Here is a 16093-nt window from a genome sequence, read left to right as displayed (position 1 = left end):
ACATTACAGCTGTGTCAAAAACACAGATATTAGAACATTATATGTCAAAAACACATTCTTCTCACCACAGATATATTTTTATATAATAAAACTTTTATATATTTGTGCTTCTCCTCACTTTTTATTTTCTTTAACATAAGTTTGTATTTTCTTTGTTCTTTCTAGCAATAAATGTATAATACATTATTGGAAGAAAAGATATATTATCATGAAAGTCAACATTATTATGAATATTATCATTATAAGACTATGTATCTAAATAAAAACATTGCTCTTGTGAATAACCATTTATTACAGTCAAATATTAATTGTTACATAATACTATTTTATTTTAAAATATACTGATACAAGTGTTAACTTGCAAACAATAAAATGAACGTGTGCATTCTTATAAATTAAAGGAATGTATAAAATAATAATTCTTAATTAGTTCTAAGCTGGTAGTCTCCATTCTGTGTGATATAACGGACCCATGGCAAAGCTTGGTAGCCACTCTTTTCAATGATTTTCAGATATCTGACTTGAATGCCAGAAGTAGTGAAGTAAGGAATTTCAAATTTAACTTGGATTGGTGGCTTTCCATCAACATCTTCGCATTCTACAGATGGGAGACCAAAGTGAGCCCTCATCAGATATTCTTTGCCTCCAGGGAATGATTTAATAGACCAAGTAATAGCATTCTGTTCAGGGGTGTATTTAACACTTCCTATTGTTGTCTTGAATTTAGGAGAATCAGCATCAGCAGGCACAGGAATAATAATTTCCACATTGTTTGCTGTAGACCGTCTCTTGAACTGGGACTTAGCTTTGATCATATACTCGACACGGGAATGAGCATGGCGCTCTATTACAGACTCAATCCAGATTAGAGGCTTGACATGTGTGTTGAGTCTGTATGACATTAGCTCAAACTCACCATCTGGTGGGATGAATGAAATTGTTCTGTCATTCTCAAAGCGGGACAGCCTCACACATTGGTGGAACTTAACATCTTCAAGTTCAACAGATTTAGATTTCCCTCTGCCTGTGCTCTCAAAAAGAACCTTATCATTTAAGCCAAGACGTAGCTCTGGCATGCCCGATAGATAAACTCTCATTTTTATAGCACCAACAATCTCACTCCGCAGCACATTGCCATTTGCATTTGCAAGTAGATTAACAGACTCAATGACATCCAAAAACACTTCATTCTTCCTATATTTTATCCCTTCAGACCTCCAAGATACGGCATTTGTGACAGCCATTGGAATACGAGGCTGCATTTCAAGTTTATGGCCTTCTTGTGTTATGTACTCTTGAAGAATTTTGCTGTCCGTAGTCTGTGGATATCCAAAATCAATCAGCTCATCCATTAACTCATATATAACAACGAAGTTATCGCGAATACTCTCCTCTTCTAACTCTTTGAAGTATTCAGTCATGACTTCCACAATCTTGTACAGGAATACAAATACCAAAGCAATGTTAGCATTTTTCTTTGTTGTAGACACAATGTACAAATTATTGGTTTTTATATAAGCAAAAGTGCACTCGCTGGTCTGTAGGAGGGGAGTCAGCATCCCTTCTTCTTCTTTCTCCATCAGGAAGGGCATGAACTTATCAATCACACCCATATCAACATCGCCTCGGTAATTCCTCGATATGAGGACCTTCCCCTTTACGTCCAGAATATATATTGCAGAGCACGACATTTTAGATCTGTAATAAGAAAATACTCAGTACATCATTATTTAATCAAAGAAATCTTTTATACGATGGTTGAAAGTAGCCTGATAACACTTAAACTGGACTAACCGACTAAACACAAAAAACCTATTCTAATAAGTTCTAAAACAATCTAAGCTTAGTCTAGTTATTAAAATTATTTTGCTCACATGAATATTTAATTCTTTTGGGGATATAAATCTACATTTCTTTCCAAAAATATATGGGGTGACGGTGGCGGTGGTGGCCAGCAGTGATCGGTGACGCAATTGACAAGTACTTAATAATAATGACTTTAGATCTGACAAGTTGTTGATTTCTTTTGGCACAGAAATCTGTCAGTCAGGCCAGAGTACCTTAGATAATAAATGCACGGAAAGTTTTTTATTCCCTGTGTAAATGTTTGTTGGGTGGGGGGGTCGTTTTTCGGTATTAGTGTATGTACCTATGTAGTTTTATGTACCTATGTATGTGTACCTATGTAGTTTTTCCATTGGGTTTTCTAAATTAAAAAGATGTCAATGTGTCAGTGTCACTATCATTTCTTGAGTTTAATTGATTGATCTGATCTTGGTTGTTGTGTTTTATTTGTAGGTCGGGATCGGGATAAATAGATTTTACTACGTTATTTTGTTTACCGTTGTATTATGTAGTGTTATAGCCAAGGTTTACATGATTATAAACTGGATTTGTTTATTTATACGTTTAATTCGGAGTTGCTAATGTATTTGTTGTACTAACTGAATTAATCCGAAGTATGATACCTCTGATGGACGGACAACAAAGAAATCCAGTTGTTTTCTTGGATATTTCAATAGATGGAGAAAAAGGTAATGGAAGTTTTGTCTTATTGCTTGCGAATATGTAAATTTTGGAATAAGTAACGTATGGTGAAGGATTTTAAGTGATTAAAATTATATCTGATACACTGGAATTTTGATTGAATAATTGTTGCACAAATTGATAAGAATATAGGTAATTAAAGAATTATAATTTGTTTGTTGTGGATAAACTGAAAATCTGCTCTAGGTTCTCAGGGTCTAGCTAGAGTATTTGCCTGGTTTGTATTTTATTAGTTTCAAGTGCTGGTTTTGATGGAACAATTTAAAGGAAATTGCTGGCAATAACTGGCTAAGGATGACCAAGGACATTGCCAACCATCTCTAGGCCCACCAGTGGGTCATGGAGTGTTGTAGATGGTGTTTAAATTAAAATTTTTAGATGAAACAGTTCTATTAAAATTTTATTTTTCAGTCAAGATGATTCGAGACTATACTGATCAATAATTGATAAGTCCATCTATCTGTCCCAAAGAATAAGTATTTATTTTTATTAATTTATTCACAAGAATGTAGGTGCATAATATTGTTTTACATTGCAGCTGGCCGTATTGTCATAGAATTAAGAGCGGATATTGTGCCAAAGACAGCAGAGAATTTCAGGGCATTATGCACCGGCGAAAGAGGTATCGGGAAATTCAACAAACCATTGTGTTACAAAGGCACAAGATTTCACAAAGGTAAATAAGAAATAGCTCTATAGCTCGTTTATTATGAATATCAATAACAATCCTGTTTATTTGCAAAATTATAGAAGGCATCCTACCTATATTGAAATGCAATGTAATAAAATCATTAGCCTACCAAATAAAAGGAACTTTTTTATGTATAAGAGAATAGTAGATCTTCTTTAGCTCCAAATGCAATGGGAAAATGTAAAGACGAGAAAGAGAGAGAGAGCAGACCTTTTTTGTTTTTTTTAATCATGTGTTGTGTGGCGGACCTAAATCACAGTTAACTTTTTTTTAGCGATCTCACAATTCATGGTTCAAGGAGGGGATATTATAAATGGAGATGGAACAGGGGGAGAGAGTATATACGGAGAAACATTCCCAGATGAGAACTTCATTTTAAAAGTATGTATGTATTTAAAAAGCAATTCTTTGCTTGAAAGCAGTTTTATGTATCTGCTTTTCATGTGTATCTGACTACTTGCCACTGGGTGGCGGTAGATAGTCTCAAATAAATTACATGCTTTTGGGGCGACTCAAATAAAATGTCACAACAATGTTTCACACATACTAGATAAGAAAATAAGACCCAATTTCTTGTTTAAAACCTGTATAGTTTCTTCTTATCAGCATGTTTGCGTTCTCTGAACTTATACTCCTTGTAAGGACTAATATCACCACATCAAGATCTCCATGTAAGAGGCATATTATTCAGCAGTATAAAATCTATAGTATAACAGAAATAATAAAGAAAAATTTGCTGCTTTTTAGTATAAAATTTATACTAAAAAGCAGGCAAACAGGCAAGGTGACCCGAGTTACCGCAGCCTTTGGACGCTGCACGATCAGAGGTGTCAACTTATGTACTTTGTTACCTAAGATCTTTTGCTACAGAACCCTGTAATTAAGTGTAAGAGGGACAGTGGTCCCTCTACCCCTTCAAACCTGAACACAACAATGCAAGCACTGCTGTTTGGAGGCAGATATAGATGAGAGTGAGGTGCCCATGCAAACAACCTTTGTACCAAGGTCTTAATCGTATTCCTCATGGCTGACCCATGTGGTCATTACGTAGAATGAAACAACAACTTTCTTGGCACTGTTAATAGAGTGGTCTGCCATTGCCATTGCCCCATTTCACACACAAGTTGGTAATCAACGAGACTGTAGGCGTCACGATGTTTTCAATCACCGGAATCAAGTGGTGGACGATGAAAACTACTATACAAGAGTCAGTTTACTATATAAACTTATGCGGGTTTAAGTTAGATTCGAACTTGGGATCTGTCGAGGCACAGGCGGGCGTCTCTACCATTACACCACCACCGTTTCCACCACCAAGGTGATCGACGTCCGGTGATTATAATATGACAATTTTAGCATGAGGAAGGCGTGCTAAGCATGGCGAACAAAGGGCGGCCGCACACGAACGGCTCCCAGTTCTGCATCACGACGGTGCCGTGCCCGCAGCTGGACGGCACCAATGTGGTGTTCGGCCGCGTGCTCGCCGGGCTCGGCGTCGTGCGCGAGCTGCAGTCGAGCGCCGACGGGGACATTGGGCGGCCCACTGTGGTGTGTGTGAAAATGCTATTTTATGTTTATCAATTCTGACTTGACCCAACGCTTTAAGTGGGTCTCGGGTTCTACGGCGTCACAGCCCCGAATGCAAACGGGAACACGTGAAGATAACAGAGTGACTTTTCATATTGGTCAAACTGTATATCTTGATTTTGACCAATTTAAATGAACTTTATGTCAATGTGCCAATTTAGTTTTTAATAAAAACTCACTTTCACATCGACGTCTGTCCTTCTATTATCAAGTTTACGTCTAATAAAATACGATTCCATTGACGTTCAATCGAATAAATAAATATAAATAAATAAATATATTAGGACAAATCACACAGATTGAGCTAGCCCCAAAGTAAGTTCGAGACTTGTGTTATGGGATACTAACTCAACGATACTATATTTTATAACAAATACATATATAGATAAATATCCAAGACCCGGGCCAATCAGAAAAAGATCATTTTCCATCATGACCCGACCGGGAATCGAACCCGGGACCTCTCGGTTCAGTGGCAAGAACCTTACCACTGCGCCACCGAGGTCGTCAAAATAGAATATACAAAATAGAGATGAAAGAGTTAAGTTTGTGGAATGTTTCACAAAAAGTATTTTTCCTTTAATAATGAAGTTTACACACACGATTTTCTCTAAACACTAGTTGGGCTGGGGCTTAGTATGTGGATTTAAAATAAAATTTGCATCATATAAAGGTAGTAAAGTATAAACTCCTTCTAACCCCGTTCTTCGGATGGCACATAAGCCATTTGTATTGGCACGTCGTTAAAACTCGCCAATCTACAATGGGCCCGCGTGGTGGGTCATTCACTTCCATAGGCAAGGCCTGTGCTCCAGCAGTGGGTACGTTTAAATCGGTGTTGATGATGAGCTCGTTCCAGGCATGTACAATAGAGGCGTGCGGCGAGGTGGCGGGCGAGTGGGACGTGAGCTGCCGCGACGGGAGCGCCGACTCGCTGCCGGAGTTCCCCGAGGACTGGCCCGCGCGGCACCACATCCCCGTGAGACACTTACCCACTTTATACTTAAATCCTAATTTGTCCACTTGAAATGTTATTGTCACATACTGAATTTAGTCCTAATCCTTAGTATAATATTATAAATGCGACAGTTTGTTTGTTTGTTTGTTTGTTTGTTTGTTTGTTTGTTTGTTTGTTTGTTTGTTTGTTTGTTTGTTTGTTTGTTTGTTTGTTTGTTTGTTCGTTTGTTCGTTTGTTTGTTTGTCTCTTCACACTCTCTTAATCTTCTTGAAATTATTGCATACATAGGTATAGTTTGAAGTATGGAGAAGGACATAGGGTACCTTTCATCCCGGAAAAAATAACTGCTCCTGAACTGGACAAAAGCTAGTTAAGATTAAAATCCAAAGGCTCTCAAGCCTCTAGTTCCGCCATTTTCAAAATCCAAAAACTGACTCCACTATCGATTTATACATGTTTATGAAACCTGTTCCCAAAAATTTACGGGAATCGGTTGAGAAACACTACCGCTACATGAGAACACACATATATACCAAATCATTTTTGGCCAAGTTGATACGGCGATATAAAACATACTATATATAATCCGCAACAAGATAACTTAAAATAATATTTATATAACAAGCTTTTAAATTTAGTTTTACCTGTTCCGGTGTTTGTCTGTCTATAATAAAATCTATTTGTATTCCATCCAATTAAATTAACTTGCCATTTACTGCCACGTGAGTATTGGCTCCAGACGAGGGACTTCAATGGTTTTCTGCAAGGACATGAAATTTTTGTTTTTGTCACGCGTTAACTAAATAATAATAAATAACTGACAATAATAAACGCTTGTAGCAAATATGTTATTTATGTTGACATGTCACAGTTAGAGCAACTAATCCTGCGCATACGCGACGTAAAGAGCAGCGGCAATGCGCAGTTCAGCCGATGTCGGCCCGCGGCCGCCGCACGCAAGTACCGCAAGTGTCTGCGGTATCTCAACTGGCTGCACGCGCACGTACCCACACGCAAACTGGCGCTGATTGACCACTGTGAGTCTCTCTCTCATCTCCGCAAGTACCGCAAGTGTCTGCGGTATCTCAACTGGCTGCACGCGCACGTACCCCCACACAAACTGACACTGATTGACCACAGTCAGTCTCATCTCCGCAAGTGCCGCAAGTGTCTGCGGTACCTCCACTGGCTGCACGCGCACGTACTCACACACAAACTGGCGTTGATTGACCACTGTGAGTTTCTCTCTCATCTGCGCAAGTGACTGCGGTACCTTCAACGGCTGCACGCGCACGTACCCACACACAAACTGGGGATGATAATTTTTGTAGTAATCTAAATAAGGGCATTAAGCAATAATTGAGATTCTTCTAATAGACTGACAGCCAGATACTATTTCAGAATTTTAAAAAATCTAAACGAAATAAATAAAGCTTTACATACATGTGCAATAAGGTCTACATTTGTTCGCAGTGTGTGACACGACGAAGACATACAAGCTACAATGCCACCTGAATTTAGCGGCTTGTTACAAGAAGTTGGAGGACCATAACGCTTGCATCAAATCATGTAACGAGGTAGGTTTCTATGCTAATTCATATGCCTACTAATATTATATATTCAATAGTGCGTTTGTTTGTCCGTGCTTTCACGTCAAAACTGAGCATTCTTTCTTTCGAGTGTGTTAATTTCCAACACTGTTTTCACCAATAGATAGTATGGTTCCCGAGGAAAGGTTAGGTGTATAATATCTTATGTTTTTATCAGAGCGAAACCCGGACGGGCCGCTAGTAAATAGGGCATATTACGCAAAGCTCAGCGCAGATGGCGCTACTGGTACGACGAAGGCACACAAACATTGCCAATGGAGGCAAAAAGCGCCAATTTTCAATATTGTTGTAGATTTACGACCAAAAATACCTTCTACGCAATCGTGGTGCGAGTTTAAAGGAAAAAGGAAGGATTACGTGGATTATCCTGAAAATATTAACACTATTTTTGGTTATGTTCTGCATTATTTGGTCAACTGTGGTCATAAACTGATATAAACTTGATTTTGACTGAAGACCTTACCTATATGAAGTCCATATTTTAATAAGTCTTCACGTGCGAAGTGTTCCGAGTTTCTTTTCGAACGTTTACTGGCTCGAAAATTTTACTATTAATACAAAATTCAGGGTAAAAAAAAATATACAACTTCAAAAGCCGAAATTAAAAATATGATTTCTCACAATGTAAATAAAGATCATATTCCCTTACAGGTACTAGCGATAGAGGCACACAACGAAAAGGCCCTCTACCGGCGGGCGCAAGCGAACTTCGTCCTTAAGAACTACGATGCGGCGCTCTCGGACCTACGGCAGGCAGACAAAGTTTGTCCCAACAACAGAGCGGTGCAGAAACTTCTTGAAGAGGTATTTTGATTTCATAATTTGACTTTTTATTAACTTGCACTGTATGTATGTATGTATGTATGTGTGTTCGGGTGGAATCTTCAATCGATTGAGCTGAAATTTTGTACACACGTTTAGTTTGAATGACAATGCATTATTATGATAAGCATGATGTAATGGTGCATCCAGGAACGGGTTTGCAATTCCCATCTCACTATCGAGTCTATTCGCAGTGAGACGCAGCTAACCAATCACGTTGCGGTGTCGTTGTCGTCGCGTCACAGTGCCGCACTGTGATTGGTTGACTGCGTCCCATTGCGAGCGGTCTAGACAGTGTGATGTGAGTTGCCAAGCGCATATTAATTTGCTCGCTCCAGGTGCGTCTCTCAAACAAGAACTACAACGATATACAAAAACAGAGGTTGTCAAAATTTTTTCGTGAGCAATCGTCGAAGGTCGGCGAGGTCGGAAACTGAACTAAGACTGAAGGTAGTGATTTATAAGATTAGTTGACTAAGATTGTTTTTAGTCTCGCCAAATTAGTTAGTCTAAATTTGATGCGCCCACACACTTTGCAATTTAACTCCAAGGTTCTGTGTGACGTTGTTGGTGATGGAATGGGCATTGTCCATTTTTTCGTACTTTTTTTTTTTTCGAAAATATACGCTATTTTGAAAAACTAATTTGAATTTAAATGTATTTCGTTGTGTCAATAAATTGATATAATTGAATAAATTGACCAGATGACGTAATCAATTTACTTGTACGTGAATTTTCTCATGCTTAGTCGAACAAACATTAAAAAGTATAAATTACATTTAATAATAAAATGTAATATTAAATCTTAATTTTAATAATTTAGAAATTAGGTAAAATTTACCCACCTAGTTTTTAAATTATTTTGCCTTATATTATTAAACGAACAATTTATATATTTATGACCGCGTTTTCGAAAACGGCGCTAAGGATTTCGTTGAAATTTGAAATGTAGGTGGTCCCTGTCTGGCATAACTAGTTTTCGATAAGCACCTACTATTTGACCATTTGCTATTATAGATAGTATGGACCAAATGCTAATTCGGCAGTTTGCGATTTTGACGGTTTTTCAGGTTCTTGACCGATTGCGAGTTCGTCCAAACGACGACGGAATGAGTACTATGTACCAAATTACACTATATATTACTGCTCATGCCTGTACACCTGAAGTCTGTGGACTGATTATTGGAATTGGACCAATCAGTGCCCTTCAGGTTCAATATAATAAAGCATTTAGGGCACTGTTCAGGCTGCCATGATACGAGGTTGCAGTACATCTGTATTTACTGTGTTTGCGGATGCATATTGCTTTTACGCTGAGCTTTCAAACGGACATTATATGAGATAAGATTTTGCTGTTTTTTCTGTTCAGGGTAATCTTACAACAGATCAGATTTTAAATAGAGCTCAATATATAGGTTTGCCTGAAAATATTAAGGTTTGTTTCCTGAAATTAAAAAAACAACTACATTCACATGGACGATCCGCAGACAAAAACTAGTATTTGCCATTATATAAAATTAAAGGGCTGTCCTCTTATTCCATTTATTACTTTCTTTATGTACTCTGTATAGTGGGACATTGTGCTCGGATTATTGCAATGAGGGTTTTTAGGATGAAAATAACAGTTTATTTTATATATTTTTATTATTTATTCATTATAATAACATATGTACAGTTAACAGATGTATAATAACAGTAAAACTTTATACTTTATTTTGATTGAGCACATCATAATTCAAGAATGTAAACAAATGATGATATGAAATTTATGAAAATATCATTTATACCACAAAGATATGACCAAATATTAACACTTATAAATAAATTTGGTTATTTTTTTGGTTATTTTTGGTAGTTTTACTTTTGAATTGGAATGATTTCAATCGCTTTTTTAAAGAAAATAATTTACTAACCTATGAAGCGTCAGTCGAACTAGATCTTTGTTTTGGCTTGCACCATGCAACACTTAAACATCGGCTCATCGTTCATCAATTTACACATAGTAGTTTTTAAAATCTCTCTGTGGCTGTAAAATAAAATAATTTTAGTTAACAAAAGGTAAAAGACAAAAAATTATAGCAGCTAAGTAATTTAGGCTATATAAACATATAGTAGGTACAAAGGCTGTTATTTACAGGATTTAGATACTTACATCGAAGTGATCTTCACATCAATACATTGTGTAAGCCTTAAAATACTCTGTGTTTACTTCGTGAAACCATCTTTCTCGCATGTCTTCTTTTATTCGGATTATTTTCCGTAATATTTTTGCATGTTGGAACGAAACAATTTTTGAACATATTGTACAGTTTTCGAATTACACACCCTAATAAGACGCAAGCAAAACAAATTCCAGAAATGTTCTTACATTTCTGGACCTTACCTACACATTTCTGGATATTACCTACTATGTACAATATTTAATTAAAACTAAACGGCTTCTATCTAATGTACTACTCCACCAAAACAATTAGGCGCATGACAGGAATGCGGTTTCGGCGCCCGTACCTCGTCTCACCTCCCCGCGCTCTCCCTAGTGACGCGCAGTCGTGTACTCGCGCTCTGCAGTTACACCACGTGCTTTCGCGCCTCCTAAAATTTTCGTTGTCAGTTGGGTTTTTGTTGAGTTTGTGTTGTTAATTTTTGTTAAATAATTGTTATTAATTCATTCTGTGTTGTTTAAAAGTCCCGTGTTGTTTTTGTTGTTGATATTTTTTGTTAACCTCATAATGGGTAGGAAAAAAACTATCCGTGGGTCCGAAAGGACAATGATATTAAAAGTATTACATTTTTTTGAGGAAGAAAAGTTGCATGGAATAGCTATTCCAATATCTCAAGTGGAAAAGCGAGTGTGTACGGCTACTGGCATTAGTCGACGCACATTGGCCAGAATAAAAAACGAGGAAAAAGAAGTTTTGGAGAAACTAAGGCTTTCACCACAGCCGGGTACGTCAAGCGAAGCCCCAACAGAGACAGTCAAATTACCCACTCCAGGGAAAAAGCGAAAACAAAAGAAAAAGCTGGAAATTGATGACTTCATGATTTGTGCAATTAAAACAAAAATTGAAAGCTTTTATGACGTGTACAAAGAAGTGCCTACATTGAAAAAAATTTTAAACGTTGTTAAGAGAGATCTTAACTTTCCTGGTCAAAGAGAGACCCTGCGAAAAATTATAACAGAAAGTTTGGGATTTAAATTCAAAAAGTGCTCCAAAAAACGAGACGTGCTCATAGAAAGACCTGAAATAGCAGCGTGGCGTGCACGTTACTTAAGAAGATTAAAAGAAAACGACGACTTGGGCCCGGAAAAAAAACCTGTTATTTTTACCGATGAAACATGGGTCCACTCGCATTACACTGTCAACAAGTGTTGGCAAAGTCAAACGGTCCCAGGCATAAGAAAAAACGATAGTGCTGGCCAACGCTGGATAATCGTTCACGCAGGTAATACCCAATGAGCTGTCTTATTAGGGTTCCATATAATTAATATTTCTGCACGTACGTGATATTCTACTTTAATAATTTAACTATTGTTCATGTCACTACACTGTTTATTAATGTTTATATCTTTGTATTTCAGGAGGAGAGACTGGGTTCGTCGAAGGTGCAGACTTATTATACAAATGTAAAAGTAGTAAAGGGGATTACCACGACGAAATGGACACAGAAAACTACACGAAATGGTTAACCGAAAAACTAATTCCAAATTTGCCACCTAACAGTATTGTTGTCATAGACAACGCGCCCTACCACAGCAAGCAATTAAATAAGCCTCCTACTATGGCCGCTCGTAAACAAGACATGCAGAATTGGCTGAGCGAGAGAAACATTACGTTTGACCCGCGAATGACAAAGGCTGAGTTGAATTATATTATAATTCGCAACCGACCGGAAAAAGAATATTTAGTGGACAAACTTTTAGAGGAGAGCGGTCACGAAGTCCTCAGACTTCCACCATATCAATGTGACCTCAATCCTATTGAGTACATTTGGAACCTGGTCAAACAAAGAGTCGCCGACAAGAATGTCGATCAGTCAGAGAGACAAATCGAAAAACTAGCCAGGGAAGCCATACAATCAATAACGCAAGACGATTGGAAAAAAGAAATTAATCACGTGGACCGGTTACGGAAGGCGTACTGGGAAAAGCAAGGTTTAGAAGACGCAAGAGAGTTAGTCATAAATGTAAATGACGACAGCGATGACAGTGATTTGGAATCACATTCAGATTTTGAAAGAATGTCAGGGATTGAAGAATTAGATTCTGATTAGAACAATTTTTCAAATTATTCCAATAAATAAAGTACATTTAATCAATTAGGAGTTTTATTATTTCCTTTGCACACACAGTTCTCTGTTCCCAAAATAAATAAAGTATAGTTATAATATACACATACTAAGTTGTATTCACAATAGTTACTTACCAGTTTCATACTAGGTATCAGCGAGTCTCGAATATTCCCCTCCCTAGCTACAGTGACGCCATGTTTGCCATGTGCCTAATTGTTTTGGTGGAGTAGTATGTAGGATTATACTTTAAGCTTATGTTGTTATGTTCGGATATTTGACGTTGACGTTTTGTTTGTTTTTATCATACCTACGCACTGATGTGTACACTGTACTCCACCACTGATGACGTCATGAAGGTCAAACAAAGGTTATTTTTTTGAAAATAAAATATAGGGTATTTTTATGATTTGACAACAAAAAGTAAACGCAAAGACTATGATTTTGAAATAAAATGTTTTCAAAAAAAATGGACAATTCCCATTGCAGAGTCAAAATTGATGAATTTTTTCTTCCATCACCAATAACATAACACATAGTTATTTATTTTTGTGTACAGACAGATAAAGACCACCTTTGTCTTGTCGCTCATTGTTATGCAATATGTCGTTTTACAATATATGGTTATTATATTAAGCTACTTTTATTATATTAAGGCAAAAATGTATTTAGCACCCAATAGAGCGGTATAGATTTGCTATCGACATGCAAAGAAGAAGATTAAGCTAGTGTTTATACAAGATATTTTTTTATTCACAGGACAAATGTTCACAAACATCTCTGTATAGTCTGCCACAGAGAAATATGACCCTCCCGCGATTTGAACGCTATCTGTTAGGGGGTCAGATTTCTCTATGACAGACTGAAGATGATATAAATCTATTTCTAAAATTAACAGTGAACAAAGGACGTGAAATTTTTACTAATCGTACCATGTCCGATCAGCTGATTAGCCAAACTGTAAGGGAGACAAAAAAAATATTGAAATTTTTTGACATCGATTTCTTTGGATGCCGACTCTGTTTAATCATCCAAATCTACATATATATACTTTATACATATGTGTTGTAGCGTTTGTTGCATTAATGGGCTGTTGAGACCGTAGATTTTTTTTCTTATGTATATTTGCATCCCTTTCGGTTGCGGCGACAGATTGCAAAGTGAGTAGGGCGTTTTATGTTGGAAATGTGTCGCGAAGGTAATTGACGTTCGATTCCACCACATTTTGTTGACTGAGCTTTAAATTTTTATTTTAGTAATAATTCATTGTGTTTTTTGAGAAACGTTTAGGTTCATAAATACCTAAAATAATAAGTACGACACTAAAATACATAAAAAAGTGTTAGTGGCTTTTAAATAAATTTAAATTAAAAAAATACAAAATTTTGTTTTCAAGATTTTTATTCAATTTGATATTAATTGTTATAACTTCCTTTGTTTTGTTGTATTGTTTCTTTTGACCTTTGTGTTTTGAACTAAGTCTTTTCCTGACGGTTGCCTGGGACAGATCCCTCCATGGGATAAATCTGCCGTTGCTAGTGCTTTTCCTTGTTCCTTGTGTATTTGTTTTCTTATGCAATAAAGTTAATTTTAAGTAAAGGCTCTTTAAAATCGGTTTTGGTGATATGTTTTTTTTTTTTTGCCAACTGTGGCATATTTACACATGACATATTTTCAACAGTGCATTGTAAATGATGAAATAAAATTTGTCAAAGTTTGAATTGTTGAAAAAATAATGTTAGTAACCTCCGTTTTTTCTTACAAGACTTATTATATTAATCAAACTTAACAAGACTTATTGTAATGTAAATCAAAATTGACTATTTAGGAAATCGTTTTCGTGGTTAATAAATGTTTTACTTTAGGATGTTTGGTTTGAGACTGATATTTGATTCATTTGTGACAAAAGTACTTTAAAATATTGTTTACTCGTTAGTAATCGTAAGAAAAAACGGAGTGTACAGTCAACAGCACATCAGCCTACCCAAATTAATTGCAAACTCGTCGATATTAGCTCACCTTAGAGGTTTACGCAGGGTAATTTGATGTTCTTTTGACTGTACACGATTTGTGGAATGTTTCTAGCTTTTAGATTTTACGATCTCTGTTGCGTGATGTAACAATTTAATCCTAAACATGCATTTTGCCGTTATTAGGCATTCCTACCTAGAAGATACGTTTACTGATGAAGGATAGTCCGCGCAATATGTGGAACTATCAAAAAGGCCGCGTCTGTGAACACTTTATAATATGTGACATTTTTCGCTTGTTATTGCAGCTTCTCTACATAAATTATAGGTGCATTTTTCTCAATTATGTGGTTAAATTAAAATTTGGTAACAAAGATTGGAATTTATTCCATCTTGATTCTATAAATTTGAATGAGAATGGGATCGGAAATTGTGAAGTGGTTTATAAGAAAAGTTGACCACCAATTTGAGAAGTACCGAATTGAGGAAATATGCCACGGCTCGAGGATATGCCCTAGTATATTGTCTACTTTTAACTTATACATTTAAAACGAATATTTTAAACTGCCAATGTATTTGAATAGTTGACTTCAAATTAAAAGCGGCCACTTACCGGCAAGTACAGTGTGGGTTTTCCATACTAAGGTTGGGACAGTGTTCATGACTAATTAAAATTACAGTAAGAAAATTAAATATAGTCTGTTTATATAAAGTAAGAAAAATAGATTTTTAACGAACTAAATTTTTTTGTCATTGCAATACCAAATAGCATGGTTAGGATTGGTTGATAAACCCAGTGTTGCCAGGAGGACAGCGCCCTTATTTGTTTCTAATTTTTATATCATCATCTTCCTTATCATTATGGATCGGCGCAATATAAATTTTCTTTCCATACAATTATATATGCTGATTACTCACGTCCACTGCTAACTCCTTCACATAAATAGAGTTTGCCCCAAAGTAAGTTCGAGACTTGTATTATGGGATACTAACTCAATGATACTATGTTTTGTAACATACTCGTATACATAAATAAATAAACATCCAAGATCCAAGTCTATCTGAAAAAGTTCATTTTCCATGTTGAGCTGACCGGGTATCGAAGCCGGGACCTCCAGTGTAGCAGTCCGGCATGATGACCATTAGGCCACGGAGGTCGTTTTCTTCACTTCCTCACACAGTCCATTCATCTCTTTCTTGGTCTCCCTTTTCTTCTGTAACCAGTAACCTTCATGTTCAGTTACTTTCTACTTTTCTATGTAACTACAGTAATATGTAATGTACAGTCTGTCAAGAAAGTTAAGACATTACTTTAGGGCGCTGTTTCTTGTTGGCCAGCAACACTTAGTGTTTATCAAACCAATCTTGACCATACTATTTGCTATTGCAATGGCAAAAAATGTATGTGACATGACAAATCAGTTTTCTTCACTATCTTAATAGACTAAGTCAATTTAAGTGTTGTCCTATATATATAAATGTGGTTTGTGGATATGATAACCACGTAAGTTTGTTCAATAGCGATAGTTTTATTAGCAAAGCTCGGCGGTTGATCTTATAATAATTAAAGTATTATTTTGTGTGCTCCAACTTGGCCTTATTCTGGCTATTTTAAGTTGTA

At 36.4% G+C, this 16093-nt stretch overlaps 3 protein-coding genes and 1 long non-coding RNA gene across 4 annotated transcripts; 2 read left to right on the top strand and 2 right to left on the bottom strand.

Annotated features, from left to right (window-relative positions):
• Window positions 1-272: 272 nt before the first annotated feature.
• On the bottom strand, window positions 273-2010 carry AP-1mu (Adaptor Protein complex 1, mu subunit). The gene is made up of 2 exons (XM_053760577.1): window positions 1875-2010; window positions 273-1698 (listed from the first exon to the last, which is right to left on the bottom strand). The coding sequence occupies exon 2, from the start codon at window positions 1689-1691 to the stop codon at window positions 423-425; it is 1269 nt and encodes a 422-aa protein (XP_053616552.1). The 5' UTR covers window positions 1692-1698; window positions 1875-2010; the 3' UTR covers window positions 273-422.
• A 243-nt stretch (window positions 2011-2253) lies between these two features.
• Window positions 2254-9934, top strand: Cyp40 (Cyclophilin 40). The gene is made up of 9 exons (XM_053760246.2): window positions 2254-2534; window positions 3086-3223; window positions 3513-3619; window positions 4595-4786; window positions 5685-5804; window positions 6655-6820; window positions 7257-7360; window positions 8045-8197; window positions 8554-9934. The coding sequence occupies exons 1-9, from the start codon at window positions 2462-2464 to the stop codon at window positions 8650-8652; spliced, it is 1152 nt and encodes a 383-aa protein (XP_053616221.1). The 5' UTR covers window positions 2254-2461; the 3' UTR covers window positions 8653-9934.
• Window positions 9935-10067: 133 nt separating this feature from the next.
• Window positions 10068-10662, bottom strand: LOC128678614 (uncharacterized). Its single transcript, XR_008405656.1, has 2 exons — window positions 10368-10662; window positions 10068-10241 (listed from the first exon to the last, which is right to left on the bottom strand). It is a non-coding gene; the product is annotated as an uncharacterized LOC128678614 (long non-coding RNA).
• Window positions 10654-12532, top strand: LOC128678612 (uncharacterized). The gene is made up of 2 exons (XM_053760245.1): window positions 10654-11659; window positions 11796-12532. The coding sequence occupies exons 1-2, from the start codon at window positions 10945-10947 to the stop codon at window positions 12485-12487; spliced, it is 1407 nt and encodes a 468-aa protein (XP_053616220.1). The 5' UTR covers window positions 10654-10944; the 3' UTR covers window positions 12488-12532.
• Window positions 12533-16093: the final 3561 nt, after the last annotated feature.

The sequence above is a fragment of the Plodia interpunctella genome, chromosome 20, assembly GCF_027563975.2.
Source record: "Plodia interpunctella isolate USDA-ARS_2022_Savannah chromosome 20, ilPloInte3.2, whole genome shotgun sequence".
NCBI classification, from domain to species: Eukaryota; Metazoa; Arthropoda; class Insecta; order Lepidoptera; family Pyralidae; genus Plodia; species Plodia interpunctella.
The sequence above is the reverse complement of the archived record's forward strand: the minus strand, read 5'-3'. Positions and strand labels throughout refer to the sequence as shown.